Source organism: Cydia fagiglandana, chromosome Z (genome assembly GCF_963556715.1).
Source record: "Cydia fagiglandana chromosome Z, ilCydFagi1.1, whole genome shotgun sequence".
Taxonomy (NCBI): Eukaryota; Metazoa; Arthropoda; class Insecta; order Lepidoptera; family Tortricidae; genus Cydia; species Cydia fagiglandana.
Genome location: NC_085959.1, coordinates 832931 through 850303, shown reverse-complemented (window position 1 = coordinate 850303; position 17373 = coordinate 832931). Strand labels below are relative to the sequence as shown.

The 17373-nt window shown below is 36.6% G+C and overlaps 1 protein-coding gene across 1 annotated transcript in view; it reads left to right on the top strand.

Annotated features, from left to right (window-relative positions):
• LOC134678969 (uncharacterized) overlaps positions 1-17373 on the top strand; it is a 58539-nt gene that overhangs the window by 14303 nt on the left and 26863 nt on the right. Inside the window, exons 3-5 of the mRNA XM_063537729.1 lie at positions 3782-3897; positions 6019-6141; positions 11431-11598. Coding sequence (XP_063393799.1) covers positions 3782-3897; positions 6019-6141; positions 11431-11598 — 407 coding nt within the window. The remainder of the gene's footprint in view (positions 1-3781; positions 3898-6018; positions 6142-11430; positions 11599-17373) is intronic.

Below are 17373 nucleotides of genomic sequence, written 5' to 3'. Positions count from 1 at the left end.
ATCAAACATCGACAGATTATTAATATGTTGTAATATGACATCACTATTTTTGATCTCACATAGACAATTTACGCACACACTTGCATTTCATTTTTGGTCACACTTTTGAAGATTGAGAGTTGTTCTTTGTCATATAATTCTTTGATTAAGTCCGACTCACGCTTGACTGACACACGGAACCCTAAAAATGTTTTATTATAACTAACGTACACAGGTTCTCGGCATAGCTTATTTGAGCTCCCGATAAAATTAAACCATGCCAAGAACCCGTGTACGTTAGTTATAATGTGTAATGTAATCTTATTACACATTATAAGTATATAATAACCGCGATAGTTTAAGGAAGAATATAAAGTTTTATTTCTCATTTTGATTTTTCTGTAATAGTATTTTATACAATCGTGATATAATAGAGAGCTTTTCAGTCGAGTACCGTGTTTAGGCAACGAAGCTTGCTGAGTTGCCTAAGTTAGGTACGAGATTGAAAAGTTTGATTATATCACTATTGTATACAATACTTTATCTACGAGCCAAAAAAATAGTACTTTAAACTAGTAGAATCATACAAACAAATCAAACCAAAAGTATTCACAGCTAAGATACGCAAGCAGCCGCGATACCTTAATACTGGTACGCGCCCCCGGCGCTGCGCCCGGCGCGTTGGTCAACGACACCTTCTCGTAACTCATGAGGCCCTGGTACTTGCTCCACGCTAAATTCAATTTTTAGACAGTTGTTTTCTCGATTTTGGCCACCGTAGCCTATGGAGACTAACAAGCAACACTAAGTGGTTTTCGTAGTCTATGGATGTTGCTATTTTAAGGGTGTCACATGCTCGTTTCTGACTTATGAACCAATTGTTTCTACTATACAACCTAAAATAAATAATTAATTTGAGCTATATGAGCGCGGAGAGCTGTGATTGGTCAATTTCATTATAGTTGACTAAACTGTATCGTAATGAATATTATAGTTGAGTTGGGAGCCCACACATTAAAAGTACCCAATTGAAGTTTGGTATATGAAATCTTAATTCAAGAATTATAGTCGACGAGTAGATAAAATTATATTAAAGTATACCAAAGCGACTCCATTCGTTCATTATTTTAGTTTGACGTAAATACAATGGTCACGTGACGTTTCATGCCATCGCATTAAAAGTTTTAACATTGTTGGTACTTATGTTTGCAAATTTGACACTTAATGCTTACGGCAGTAAGTTCTTTTCCGTACGAAACATTTATCTTGACTCAAAATTTACGTAAGCGTTTTTATCATCAATGCAATTGGTGCGAAATGTCATTCTGCTCCACATTTGTTGACGTTTTTGTTCCGCTCTGTGTGTCTATTTCTAATATTAAGTCAGTGAATGCAGATTATAAAAACATTAACATTAAATATAAATTTGACTACTTTCGATGTAAAATAAAATATTGAAAGTACTGCGACGTTCGCCAACTCAGCGTAGGGTATGGTATAGCAAAAAGACCATAGAATATCCACTTAATATTATTCTAGCTACGCCCTGCGGTGTTACTCGCGGTAAAGAAGTAGTCTATATGTTAATTCAGGCTGTCAGAGATTGAAATCTGTGTCAGAGGGTGGGGAGGGGGGGGCAAAGTACAAAGCTCCAGACGCTCAAAAAAAGAAAACTGGTGGATTAGTTTGGACTTTTTAGTCAAGTTTGGTATCGTTTTCAGGTAACTAGATGATGCCCGATTCATTCCCCATACCAGTTTTATAGGGTTCCGTAGCAAAATATGATGCAGTTTTTAAAATATTATAAACTTTTAATAGTAATGAAATGCAATCAAACCCTCATATTTTCATATTTTTGAAAATTCATCCCCTAACAGGGTTAAAAAGGGGTTGAAAGTTTGAATACAAATGCTTAGAAACTTCTTAGAAAGGCATAATAGCTGGTTACAAAAAAAAGTGATTGCAACGTTTTTGGAAATTCAACCCCTAAGGAGGTTAAAAAGGGGATGAAATTTCGTCTTGGGGTGCAAATTTTATTTTAAGCCAGGAACTTGACTCTTTGCAAAAATGTATTAAATTTAAATACAAGAAAACTAATTTAAGCGTTTTTTTTTTAAATTCATCCCCTAAGGTGGTGAAAAAGGGGTTGAAAGTTTGTATGGATATCAATTTTTTTTTCGAATGCGGGACTTGACCCTTTGTATTTGGGGATATTATTAAAAGACAAGAAAATCAATTTCAGCGTTTTGTCAAATTCATCCCCTAACAGGGTTAAAAAGGGGTTGAAAGTTTGAATCCTTTACAAATGCTTTTAACAGCTTAGAAGGACGTAATAACTGATTAAAAAAAAAGTAATTTCAGCGTTTTAGAAAATTCATCCTCTAAGGTGGTGAAGAAGGGGTTGAAAGTTTGTGTGGATATCAAAAAATTATACGAACGCGGGACTTTAATCTTTGTATTTGAGGATATTATTAAATGAAAGAAAAAGTGATTTCAGCGATTTGTAAAATTTACCCCCTAACAGGGTTAAAAAGGGGTTGAAAGTTTGAATCCATTACAAATGCTTTGAAACTTCTTAGAAAGGCGTAATAGCTGATTACAAAAAAAAAAGTAAATACAAAATGTTTTTGGACTTGAATCTTTGTATAAGGGCATTTTATTAGAATACAAGTTTTTAAAAATGCATTCCTTAAAAGGGTTAAAAGGGGGTTGAAAAGATGTATGTTGAAGATAAGATTCCACGCGGACGAAGTCGCGGGCAACAGCTAGTAATTAAATAAATCCTATTTTTGCCAAAAATTTTTTTGGCATCAAACGGGTAATGGTTACGGCTGAAAGCAATCACAAATCCAAAAAAATAGGGTATTTTAGAACTAGTGTGTTTTGAGACCTATGCATTATGAGAATAAAGTATTACGCCACGCACAGGTGAACACAATTTGGGGTATTTTGGGAAAGGTGTATTTTGGACTAGTTCTCAAATGGTTCTCGTGTAAATCGAGAATGAGCCTTTTTGGAAATATATTATTTTGGGCCTAGTTTCTTATGAGAAGAGGGGCTTTCGAAATAAACACTTTCGAAATTAGAGCGCATTGACTAATAGTGCGTTTTGAGACTAGTGCATTCGCCACCGGAAAGGTTTTTTTTAATACGCCATAAATCGTAAACCGCAATTTTATTATGTTACTTTCTGCTACGGAACCCTTCATAGGCGAGCCCGACTCGCACTTGGCCGCTTTTTTTAATTTTCTCATTTACCCCTCAAAAGTGGCCTCCATGTTTAAAATTCATTTGTTTACTTAAGATCGCACAGACGCACGAGTGATCCTATAAGGGTTCCGTTTTTACAAGCTTTTATTTGGTTTCACCTGACGGTTGTCTGTCTGTAATCAAATCTTGCAAGTTAAATTTGATCCACTTCCCGGTATCCGATTGAGCTGAAATTTTGCATGCATATATAAATCGGATGACAATGCAATATGATGGTACCATAGAGCTGATCTGATGATGGAGACAGGTGGCCATAGGAACTCTGTGATGAAACAACGCAACCTAATTGTGTTAGGGGTTTTTAGAATTGTCTCGATGAATATTAGTTGCCTGTCGTAAGAAAAGTACAGTCAGCAATAAAAGCTTGTACCTACCAAAAATAAATTTTTGCCAAAAACTTATTCCTTTTGAGGTACGGAACCCTAAAAACTTAATGTGACCACCAGCTTCAGTTAAAGCTAAAACTCGTCACAAATAAAACTCGATATATCGCTAGGAGTACTCCTAAAGTCGTTGGATGTTCACGTTGCAGGGCGAATCGCACCCGTTCCGCGTCCGTGTGCTCGACATCTTCCGTCTCGTCCATCGGCAGCCTGTCGGGCGAGATGGAGAACTTCGGGATTCACACTTCAACGCCTGCGCATATAGGTTTGTATTAAACAAAAGTTTCTAGATTCTAATATATGTATTTTGCAGTTGTTTCCGTGACATCAAGTTGATATGCTAGTTCGAGAAATCGAGTGAACTCTTCAGATATAGGCATACTAATATTATAGTGATTTCAATTTTTGATCATGAAATTTCTCACGGAAATCATCATTTGATGAATCGTGAAAATTATGGCTAAAAGGTCGCCTCCAGAATCTCGTGAACTACATGTCAATTACATGAGTTTGACAAATAAAATGATACCAGGAATAGCAATGAAAAAATAGTCATGAGTGTACATTATGTCGATAAGTAAGATATTGCACTTACTACCCATGTGATAGTTGTTTAGGGGTCACAAACGATTTAGATTTATATGAATGTAACGAGAAAAGTGGTTGTGACGTTACCAATCAAATAATGTGCGGAGTAAATCAGGAGGTGCGGATGCGAAATTGACAATTTTCAATGTTAGTATGCAGGTTTGGGGACAAGTTGTTTATTTCAAGAGCTCGGCATTGTACGAAATATTTCCCCGTCTGGGCTGGCCTTATTTGTGTTTTGAGCCGAAATCAGTTTCTATGTTATCACCTATTATAAAAATGTTATTATTATAAAAATGCACAATTTCCGAAATACCAATTTATACATATTTGTAAAATAACTTACATAATTCCAAATTACTTAAAGATACATTTTAACTGACCGCGCAACAGTAGCGCCCTTAGCGGTGAATTCTCGCGACGCGATATTCTCTAATTCAAACTTTTTTGAAAATAGCACCACAGAATAAGTAATAGTATTATCATACAGAACGGACACGCACCGCCCCGCCCCGGCTCGGATTACCTCGCCCCGCGACTGAGTTCTGACGGACTCCTGACGTACGCTCAGTTCGGCTAGCGACGCCGCGACGCGATGACGCAACGTTCAAAATGCCGGTGTATTGTGCGATGTACGGGTAGTACGGATACCTACTTATTGTAGAAATGAATAACAATATAGTTTTCCAAAGAGACGAAATATGTATCAGTAAATAAGGCTATACTTTTGCGTAAAAATAATAATATCATATGAATTAAAACCCGTTCGTTGAATTTGTGAATGTTAAGCCAACATTTAATATTTAAAGTACCTACGGTGACTAGACCTTCTACACAGATATTCCTCGTAAATGTTTTATTTTTAGTTTAACACTCTTTTCACAAAAAAGAACTTGTTGGTCGCGGGACATTCGCGTTTGATTTTTAATTTAATTTTAAGAATTTAAGAAATAATTATGTATGTTATATAAAATAATCAATAGGCATCAACAATAAGGTATATTTAATAATGGCGTGTTGAAAGTCCAAGTATGTGCAGGACTATAAACTGACAAAGCCAATTCAACAATTGGAGCGAAATAAAATATAAACCTATATTTTGTTAAACATAAACCTATATTTTGTTTTTTTACGTATTTCGGTCGAACGAATTATGCAACGCAGCGGGCCGCTCGTCGTGTCCTTCGGCCGGCCTCGGAAAACCTGGGCTTCGCCTTCCCCGCGCGCCGCACGAGTCAGCCCTAAGCCACTTACTCACACAATGACGCGTGTACAGACGTGCCGTGCACACATATAAACGCAAATGATTTTCGATGTATGGCGTGTCCGCCCTGTGATAGCACTGACCAAACTGTGGTATCATTTGTGCACATTGACCTGTCAATTTAGTTCACGACTTTCTGGAGGCAACTTTAGGTGGCTTACTAGTTGCATTAGAATAAAGATTATTCATTTCGTTTAAACTTTTTGGCGAAGTTGGATGTTTTTGTCAAAAAATATTTGTATTGTTTTGAAGAATCTGAAGTTAATTAATTCACCATACATAATGTTCCTATTTTATATTTGAAACGTGTGCTATAGTAAATCGCGATGAATATCATTTGTTTAAGAAAATAATTAACAAAAGCAATGTTACTTTATTTGGCCTATGAAAGGTTTTAATATATTGAAATTGAAACGGAGTGTACATTAGACCTTACAAGGTTAATGCATTTCCGCCATTGGATCCCCACAAAACAGGAGCGTTTGAGACGCTTAAAAACGGACACCAACCTGATTGTCATTAATATTGTTATAGGACTACGCGACGGAGCCCTGTTTCCAGGCTACGAGGTGGCCGGAGTGGTTGACGCCATCGGCAAAAACGCCGACACTGAAGGCATTAAGGAAGGCGACAGGATCGTGCTGTACCCGTACGAAGGTCAGGGGTCTTTCTCATCTTGCATCCTAAATCCTATGAATTTCCAATATCCAACTGATTTGCAGGCAGGTAACATAATCATAAAGGTTGAATGGTGGTGGATATTATAGCGTAAACAAAGTGCAACCCAAAAACTAGGATTCTAGGGCATATGCTCTAGAGATGTTTAGATCAGGCGAACGAGTGCCCGTCGCTCATTCAACGTTGCGAAGTGGCCCGTCCGAACACGACCAAATGCTCTAGGCGACTGATCGCCCACTCGTCCGTCGTTTACATCAAGCGAGCGAGCATTAGAATTTGGCAAAAAAAATGGAAGTAGGCACACAGCCGCTGACGTGAAACGTGGCGCGTACAGCTAATGTGGAGGCCGAAGGCCGAGCTCCGCGTAGGGCCGAAGGTCCGAAGCGTCCAGGACGTCAGTGCTTTACCACAGAATAATAGTACAAGTGTCTAACAGTGGTTTAACATAGAACAATAGTATAAGTTTCTTAATGCGAAGGCCGAAGGTGCGTGTGTGTGTGTGTGCGTATTGGCAAAATGAAATATAATGACCAGTTGTTCAATAATATTATTGAAAAATTCATTCAAAAATTCAGAAAATTTTGCCAAACGTTTGTTTGTGTGAGTTACCTTTACACTATCCGCGTCAAACAAAATGGCGAAGTTAAGTTTAATAGTAACAAACAAAGATATCACTTTAACATAGGTGAGCTAACTAAGTAGTGCCTAATTTGCTATAACATGGCATGGCATGGCATGGCATTATAATTTATTATAATATTTAATATGGTAATAACGTACGTATGTAATTACGTTTACGTTGCCATTCCGCTTGAAAACTTGAAACGGCAACGTGGTCGTAACCTTTACGTTTGTCTACAAGTAGCCAAAAATAACATATTTACATGATGGCGAAACGTGCCAATGCGAATAAGTTGGCATTGGCATGTTTCGCCATCATATAAATATGTTAAAACAGCCCCGTGGCTCCAATCATTGATTGGGAGTGTAATAAGACTACGTTACAGTTACATATACCATGATTTGAGTGCACATCCTTACCCGGCCAACACTCTCCATGTTTTGTTATTTATTTATTTTATTTCATCTTTTTGGTAATATTATATTATATGCCTTATTTTAAAAGTTTTTTAAGTATGTTGTATTTGATTTTTTCATGTAAGTATATCATTTCAATAAAATTTAGGAAACTTTTATTTTGTTTAGTCGATAGTTGACTTCTTATATACCTATTCTCCGATCCTAATTAGCCTCATGCCATGCATGACTTTTTTAAATTATTTTAATCATTATTTATATCCTTTGAAAACCGGAAAATAAAAATACTTTTATAAACCTTCCCTTAATATTATTAAAAAATATTTAAAATACTGAAAATATTTTACAATATAACTCACGAAAGTTTAATTTCTAAGAATAACATACGCTTAAAGTAATTCAAAAGGGAATGTTAAAAATATAAAATAAAAATATTGGCATTGTCGGGATTTGAACCCTGTAACTTAGCTACTATCTGCATTTTTTCAAAACAGACACTATGGGTGCCACGAGCACATGACGATTAGTGTCTGAAAATATCAGTTTGGTTCTAAGTGCCTTGTCAAAGTCTCAATCGTTGCTCAAACAAGAATTTAAATTAATTTCCAATCTTTTTTCAACAATAAACATTTCATCCGCTGCGCCCTCTAGGTTACTTTACTGTAACATTACGAATCTGCTGACATTTGACACTGACTTTAAGTGCGTAAATGTGCGTGAATGCAAGACATTGCAATATTTTGCAGTTTTTACAAATTTTCGATGAAATTTACAGACTGTTGAGTGTAAATATATTTCGATTTAGGCCGCGGTATAGTATCTCAGAAACGAGTAATGTAATGCTGATATGTAATAGGCATGTTGACATGAATCGCGAATATATAACATGTTATGTTACTTATGTTTTTACCATAGCAGGGAATATTAGAATGCTGAAAATCATAATTTGCAAGTGTATATATGCGTAATAAATTAATTAAAAATAATCAAAAGTATTTAAAATAATGCCCAGTATCACGTGACTGCAAACGCCAATCGGAGCGCGTGACGTCATGACGTGAGAATCACCACAGACTAGTCGTCAAACCTGACCGTAATCCATACGACACCGCCAAAGAGTTTGGATGTTCAAAAACTGTATATATTTTTTATTTCGACAATAGACATTTATTACGTACAAAAAATATTATTACATGATGTAAAAATATATATTTATTTGTTATTAAATAAATAAAATTTTACATAATACGATATTTCACCAAAATCTTTTTAATAATTTGGCTGAATGGAACTATCATTTCCATGTTGGCTGACGGAAACAAAAAAAAAATTAAAAGTTATATCTGCACCCACTATTTGCACTCACAATTTTAGTTGTATCATAAATCATAATAATTCATCTTAAATTGTAACTGCAAGTGTTTTTGTGTGAAATCAGTTATTGTGATCCATTTTTGAAATGGTTTTATTATCGCTGAACGTAATATGCATACATATAGTTCGCAAGTAACAATATCATTCAAGTCAAAATTCGTATCTGCAACGTAAGTATCATGTAACAAATATTTGTTTTATACTCTAGGGTCTTGATTGTTGTTCTTTTACACATAGGCACTGCATAAGACATGTAAAACTACGTAATACTGATCTTTTAGAAAGAGAGATTAATTAAATACTACAGCATTTGTTCTACGCTAGGACTGACATTTTGGCAGCAGTTTGTTTATTTATCTGTTCGTGACGTCACGTGACAGCTTGGAGCGTTTAGGCTCAAACTTTAAACACTAAACTAATTAAGCTCTATTTAGTATTTAAAATTAATGAATAAAAATTTTAAATATTTTTTTGTAATAATTACGTGTTTATCTATAAAATGAATACAGTTCTAAAAACTTGTCAACATGCCTATAACGCCATCTTTTGGTTATGCTCCAAGTTTATCCCTCAGCCATGGTGCCCTAGCGGTATCTGAATTGAAAATTTAATGCAAACATTCAAGTACCTAAAATTTTAATCATCAAGTTCCATTTCCAGTTCTTTCGTTTTTGACATACCGCATTTTAGCATAAGGAGGGCTGAGTGTGGCTATACATAATTCTTGTATACAGGGCGTCCCACAGCTATGCCACATGGAGGGAAAGTACCCTGAATATTGTAGATGGAACATTTTACTGAAGGAAGACATTATTTTAATTTTAAAAACAATTTAAACTGCATTCATGATTTTTAAATAATTACATGGTTGAACCGGGAATCGAACCCGCTACACGAGAAAAAAAAAACACCCTGTAGCTTTTTCATCCCGATCGAAAGGCTTCATCATAAGGATTATTTTTTGCTAAATAACATAGTGTCAGAAACTAAAGGAAGACCATGAATTTTAACATTTGATGTGAAATTTAGCGAAATAATCAAAAGAGAGCGGCTTTGTATTCAACAGAATGACACTCATTTTGAGCATTTGATAAATTAAATTGGTTAATTTGAATTAAAAATGTTAAAATTCATGGGTTTCTTTTTATTACCGACACTATGTTATTTAGCAAAAAATAATCCTTATGATGAAGCCTTTCGATCGGTATGAAAAAGCTACAGGGTGTTTTTTTTTTTCGTGTAGCGGGTTCGATTCCCGGTTCAACCACGTAATTATTTAAAAATCTATGAATGCAGTTTAAATTGTTTTTTAAATTAAAATAATGTCTTCTTTCAGCAAAATGTTCTATCTACAATATTCAGGGTACTTACCCTCCATGTGGCATAGCTGTGGGACGCCCTGTATAGATGGTAGAAAACAAAATATACCAAATAAATATTTAAGCAGGTAACTTAATCGTATTTAATTAAATCTAAAAAATATTTTTTATTAAAAAATGTTTTGAGATAGTTACTAACCTTTTAATATGAGTGCAGTGCAAACACCGTAAAATTACAGATTGACGTATTTTGACGAATAAAAACAATTTTATTGATGTTTGGTATGACGGTAAATTTTGAGATTATTTGAGAGTTGGTTTTTAATAGACGTATATTATTCCCTATATTTCTTTATATGTGATATAACGCCAACCGTGTGATTTGTAATTAAATTGAGCTTTTATCCAGATACATAAACCAACGCGGGCAAGACGTAAGAATAGCAATGGCTTCGCGCCGATGCTGTGTGCTTTCTTGTCACAGAAATTGGGTCTGATGTTTCTTGTACATCGGTACGAGGAGAAGAAAAGTAATAATTGGTGCAGAGATATAAATTATATTTTAATGGGGAAAACCACATTTTGGGACCAGGAAGACGAGATGAAAAAGACCGCCTATAAATATGGAAACACAAAGTCAGGAGATAGTTTAATGAATTATATATTATACTTGAACTAAAGTCAGTTTTCATTTATTTATTGAAAAATATACGGACGACAAAGATTACTGCATAAATCAGTTTCCAATAATAACATTGTTAGAGACTCTACCTGTAGGTAAAGAGCCCACATCTATGTGAATGTCTGCGTGTATGTGTGTACATGTGTGCGTGTTTCTGTATATACAGTCTCATTAGTTGAGAGCAGGTCCGCTAGAGGCAGCATTAGTACAGACGTGAACGTCAAATGTCCGAGAGTTTCTTATCTATTACAGTAATAACATATACTAATCTATGATTTAGACGTCATATTTTTTGTTGTCGACGCATGATATCAACACGTCTTGAAAATGTTTGAGTTTTGGAAACGATAGTGATAATTCGAAAATTGTGCACAGTCACGCCATCTTTTGGTGGTTAGTCGGCAGAACAGCCCTAGACATCCTTAAGATGTAGGACACACCGATCGTCAGCGTATTCAAAACTTACTGTTCAGAATACCACAGTACCACGAGCTAACATAAAGGTACTAAGCATTCCTACCTACTACCTGGCACAGATTGGGATAAAAGTGGCGCTAAATAGCATAATCAAAAATGAGTGCACAATAAGAAAAAAGCTTACTGATTACAGACACAGTTTGAATTGTGTGCCATTTCATGCCTTCCCATAGCAACAATCAACATGAAAGTTGCTAGGGATTTCATATTGTCACTGTAACAAGGTATAAGAAGTGGCATAGAAGTCAAATTCGTAGACCATACATAGAATGTCATCTTCTTAACAGAAGACAAGTCTAACCAACTTAATTTAAGTTTTATATGGTCATGATCATCATCATGATATTCATTATTTAATTTGTAATTGAAACATTCCAGGAGTCCCCCACGGCTACGCGGACTACATCGTCGTCCCGGACTTCAAGTGCCTGGTGCGCGTGCCGCCCGAGCTGCCGCTGAGCGTGGCCGCCATGCTGCCCACCGGCGCGCTGCTCGCCATGAACACCGTCAACACGGGCAGCGACTACCTGCACAAGATCCTTGAAGGTCAGTTAACATTGTAAAGCGGGAGGCCTAATACACTTCCCTGCGGTACACCCTATGTTAGTACCTACTGTTTCATAGTCCACATGATCAAAGGCTTTGGTCGTGTCAGTAATCTGAAGGTCAGTGACATAGGGCTACGCCGATTGCTGGTTCCGGACTTTAACAGCTCGAGGTACCGTTGAGCAATGCATTGTTCGTACTTGACACAAAAACGGGTGAACGGATTTGACATGCAGATAGTTTATAACCCGGACTTGTATACTTTTTGTTCCAGAATCAATCCGTAAACGGGATTTGTAATTTAGTACGAGAGCGGGAGGCGGTAGTAGCATTTTATTAATATAGGCCTTATTCGGATTAATCCGGTTTCCTCACAACAGTCCTCTACTTCACGATTTTCGTTGACATCTCTTCTAAATACCTTAAAACTGGTATGGATGTGTTCCTCATGATCTCTAGAATACGAATTGACCGGTTTTATTTTATGGAGGAGGGAGACGTATCGAAAAAAAGGGGGGGGGAGTGGGCGGCCGACCAGCATTGATATTTGTTCACATCTTGAGTCCTATGGGACCGATCGGTTCGTGTGAGGTATCGTTTGAAAGAGTATTAAACGTGCTATTATCGTTTCATAATAAAAGTAGTCATAACTGTAGTCGTTTACAATAGTATTTTATGCAACAGTTTTATAAGAGGGGTCAAAAAATGTGAGTGGCGTGGGTAACAATGTGAGCCGAAGGCGAACATTGTTAATAAATACGCCATGAGCATTTTTTGACTACTTATACGACGTTGCATACAATGCTTTTTCTATGAGTAGGCAATATTAAATAAAATACAAAAAAATATAAACAAAATTTTATTTATGAAAATGTCAATGTAAATTTTGGATAGTAGGTATTACTATATGTATGTAGCTCTTGTCTGCGACAAGCACCCATAATACCAAATATTACTGCAACCTGTAACAAGAAAAAGGAGAATTAAATAATATTAAGTTTCAATGCAAAAATATAAAATGTACATAAATATAGCTCGTTGTACTGTGTACCCTAAAAATGTGAATCAAAATTTTTTATAACATTATACCAACCTTGCTTAAAAGATAGATCTGATCCGGTGCTTCCAATTAGTCTTTGAAAATACACCAAAGACGTTTTCAGAGAATGACGAAGTTTTCTGCTCCAATCTCCACGCCATGCACTTCTCATAAGATTTGTCGTATAGGTGCTGAGATTTAGTACTTAGGCAACAAATTTTCGGTCGCTGCTTGTGCTGCAGCGGATATTTCTTCAGGTGTAGAAACAATACGTAGTCCTCTTTGTCCATTTTCAACACTTTTTATGAACGCAAAACAAATAGTAACGCAAAGTACTCAAAGAACAAGAAATTACCGGGACAGGCGGGAAACGAGGAACAAACGAGTAATGTCTATGGTTATGTTTTTTTTAAAGCCGTTACACACTACCGCACCGCACCAGGGTCGTGGTGCTGTAGGGTATAAAAGTATTTTTTATTATGTTGGTAGCAATGAACTCAGTACAAATTTGTTTCTTTTTTAATAAAAACCGTATGCATTCAATCGTTTGTCACGTTGGTAGCAATGTACCGGTATGTGCCACCTGCTACTCTGCACTAGCTTACCGTATCGTAATGTCTCTAAAACGATACAAGTGCTTTTTTGGGCAATAGACTATAGACTTAAGGAGTATTAATAATGTATGCCCTTATATGTTCGTTCGTGACTATGTAAATGACAGATAAAAGTACCCGAGTAGAAAAAATATTTTATCTACACACATATCATAAACTATCTATGATGCCTTCAAAATTCGTAAATAATGGCCCACATTACGATAAACTGTTTTACTACAGCAAATTTCTTATCTGTGAAAATGTGGTAATAGCTTCATTACCTGAGCTCGGCAGGGGTGAGCCGTTTTGACGTCACTTATGTCAAGTGTAGATATTAATATAGAAATAAATATTAAAATAAAACTTTATTAATTATAATCAAAATAAAATGACAATGCCATTGGTTGCTTATAATGGTTTTTAAATTGTGTATTGCTTGACATTTGTATAGTTATAATCAATTGTTATTTCCCTACTTGGCGATCATAATATAAATTCGTATAGATTAGTGTAAAATAATTTATATTGTAATTTAATATTATGAAATAAATAAATCTAAATGTAAATCATATGTACAAATAAACTTTAATAGTAGCATATGGATGGATATACATATTATTTGAAGAGGTTTACTAAAAAAGCTTGCTATAAGATTTATTTATTTTAATGGCGACGTAAAGATCGTAGCGGAAAGGCAGCCTAAATAAAATAATTTCTTTAGTTATTAAATTACACCACATATACCATCTAATGACAAGGCATGTCCATGTTGTGCAAACTCTAAAAAAAGCTCACCCCCGCCGAGCTCTGCATTACTATATCAAAATCGATTTGGTAATGCATTTCAAATTTCGAACATCTCTGAAAAAAAAAGCAATTTGATGATTTGACCCCTATTCTAATATCAGTTGAGATGACGTTTTATTCGAAATCAAAGGACAATTGCATACAATATTGACAAATCTCGCATGTAAGTTGGTATCGGACGATATGGTAATCGAACCCGACTCTAGTTTGTCTCTTAATGAAAAAAACTACGGATGCGTGACGTGCGTGAAAAAAGTTTTCATTTGCCGCCATTTGCAGTACAGTTTATCTTTTAATTAGTTTATAAGTAAAAAATAATTTGTTTTGTTGTTTTTAAAGGAACTATAACAAAAGTTTCGTGTAAAATGTGCGATAAAGATATTTCGGAGACGCTATCTCATATCCGCGAGTTTCGCCAGAGAGCAAAGTCGGCTGTAATATGAAGTTAGTGAATATATCATAGAAAGTTTATAATATATATGGGTGTAGATAAAGCAGTGTATCTAACTGTACATATGTACATAATTAGGCATTAAAACACTCGTGTGATACTATTATGAAACTCATTTCATTCGTTTCATAAACCGACATTCGTATTTGAATGCCTTTCATTATGTAGCAGTCACATAAACTACTATTAAAATATATGATTTTTTACCGTGCTTAGATGGCATAAGTACCGAGAAAACATGCGTCTAACTCAATAAATTATAACTTTACCGCAATTAATGTTATTACAAAATATACTAGACATTTCATTAGCTTTCCAAAAACATAAGTTTTATTGGTGTATGATATATAACCAAGTAATGATGAATTTTGTTCAGCATGGGTCACTACGCACCATCACGTAAATGGCGGGCGGCCGACCTCAACTGTTCATTATTTCTCGAACAATTGGTGATGGATACCATTAGACAGAATATTAAACGTACTATAATTGTGTCGCTTAACATCAAACTCGGGTAAATCCATTCGACCCTCTCAGCAAATAGCTACCCTATTACCTTTTCATAATACCAAAGTCGCATGATCTGACATATGGATTTACCCGAGTTTGAAGTTCAGCGACTCAATTGGTTTCTATTTTCTAATAACCGTAGTCATAACTGTAGTCATTTACAAAATAATTGAAAATATATCATTTTTACCGTGCATAGAGATGGGCGGCGGGTAAATACCCGGGGTAGATATCGGGTATTTATCGGGTATTTACCCAATCTACCCGGTATTTACCTTTTCTACCCAAATGAGTGGGTATAAATAAAAGTTGGAAACGGAGTAGTAAATTGAATGGAGATATTGCAAATAACAGTTTTTTTGATACTCATGTAGTTATATAAAACGTATAATATTTGTATTGACTAAGAAAATTGACAAATGTTTAATATCTTAAACATACGTTCTACAATACGTGTGTTTGTCACTCTACTTCTCCTAAACGGCTGGAACGATAACGATAAAATTTTGTGTGTATATTTCAATGGGTTCCTGAAGGGTTGGGAAAAACAATTAAACCCGGTAGGTGGCGCTGCTATCGGTATATAGCCAAATTCGATTTACTGAAACCGATTTGGGTGAAATTTTGTGTATATGACTATTATATATGTATATTTCAACGGGTATCTGGATGGTTTGAAAAACTATTGGACCCGGTAGGTGGCGTTGCTGTCGGTATATCACCTAATATTAAATTACTGACTGAAACCGATTTGGATGAAATTTTGTGTATATATTTCAACCGGTACCTGGATTGTTTGAAAACACTATTGGACCCGGTAGGTGGCGCTGCTGTTGGTATATCACCTAATATTATTTGCTGAAACCGATTTGGATGAAATTTTGTGTAAGTATATTTCAACCGGTACCTGGATTGTTTAAAAACACTATTGGCTATATATATATATACCGATAGCAGTGCCACCTACTGGGTCATATTGTGTTTTCATCATCATCATCATCATCATCATCAGCCTACTCTCGTCCACTGCTGGAGATAGGCCTCTCCTATTGCACGCCATTGAGCACGATTTGCGGCAACTTTGATCCAGCTCTTGCTGGCCGCCTTGCGAAGATCATCGCTCCATCTAGTCTGAGGGCGTCCTACTCTACGTTTGCCGATGCGCGGTCTCCACTCGAGAACTCGTCAACCCCAACGGTTATCGATTCTACGGCTAATATGACCGGCCCACTGCCACTTCAGCTTGCTAATCCGGTGGGCTATGTCGACGACTTTAGTTCTCTGACGGATGACTTCATTTCGAATACGATCCCTCAGAGAGACTCCGAGCATAGCCCTTTCCATTGCTCGCTGAGCGACTTTGAATTTATGGACTGACTCTACCGTGAGTGTCCACGTTTCGACTCCGTATGTCATCACGGGTAGGACGCACTGATTGAAGACTTTTGTCTTTAGGCTCTGTGGGATTGACGACGTGAAGACTCGACGCAGCTTCCCATATGCTGCCCAGCCCGGCTGTATCCTTCTATTTGACTCTTTCTCGAAGTTGTTCCTTCCTAACTGCAGTATTTGCCCGAGGTAGACGTATTCCTGAACAACCTCGAGAACAGCCCCTTGTACTGAAATAGGTCCCGGAGCAACACATTTGTTGAACATAACTTTCGTTTTGTCCAAATTCATCCGGAAACCTATACGTTGAGAAGAATCAGCTAGACCGGTCAGCATATATGCTCTAAATCCTGCAACGTCTCAGCCATGGTGACGATGTCGTCCGCAAATCGCCAGTGTGAGATGTATTCGCCATTAATGTTAATACCATGTTCCTTCCAGTCGAGCGTTTTAAACATATCCTCCAATGCATTTGTGAACAATTTGGGGGAAATCACATCCCCTTGTCTCACACCACGATGCATGGGGATAGGCTTAGTCTGCTGGTTTTGGACTTGGACGGCCATGGTAGCTGCGTTGTACAGACATCTCAACACTTGGATATATCACCAGTCGACTTGGCATCGCTGCAGGGAATCCAGAACAGCCCAGACTTCAATGGAGTCAAAGGCTTTCTCATAGTCCACAAATGCTAAGCACCCTGTGCTTATACTCTTCAGTCTTCTGTATAATCTGCCGCACTGTGAAGATGTGGTCTATGGTGCCGTATCCTCCTCGAAATTCGGCCTGCTCCGGTGGCTGAAATTCGCCGAGTCTTCGTGCTAGGCGGTTCGTGATGACCCTCGAAAACAGCTTGTAGGTAGATGTAGGTTAGGAGCGAAATGGGTCGGTAGTTCTTCAATAGGGCCTTATTTCCCTTTTTGAAGAACAGCACGACTACACTCCTACTCCACACCTCTGGAGTTCTCCCATCGAAAAGAACG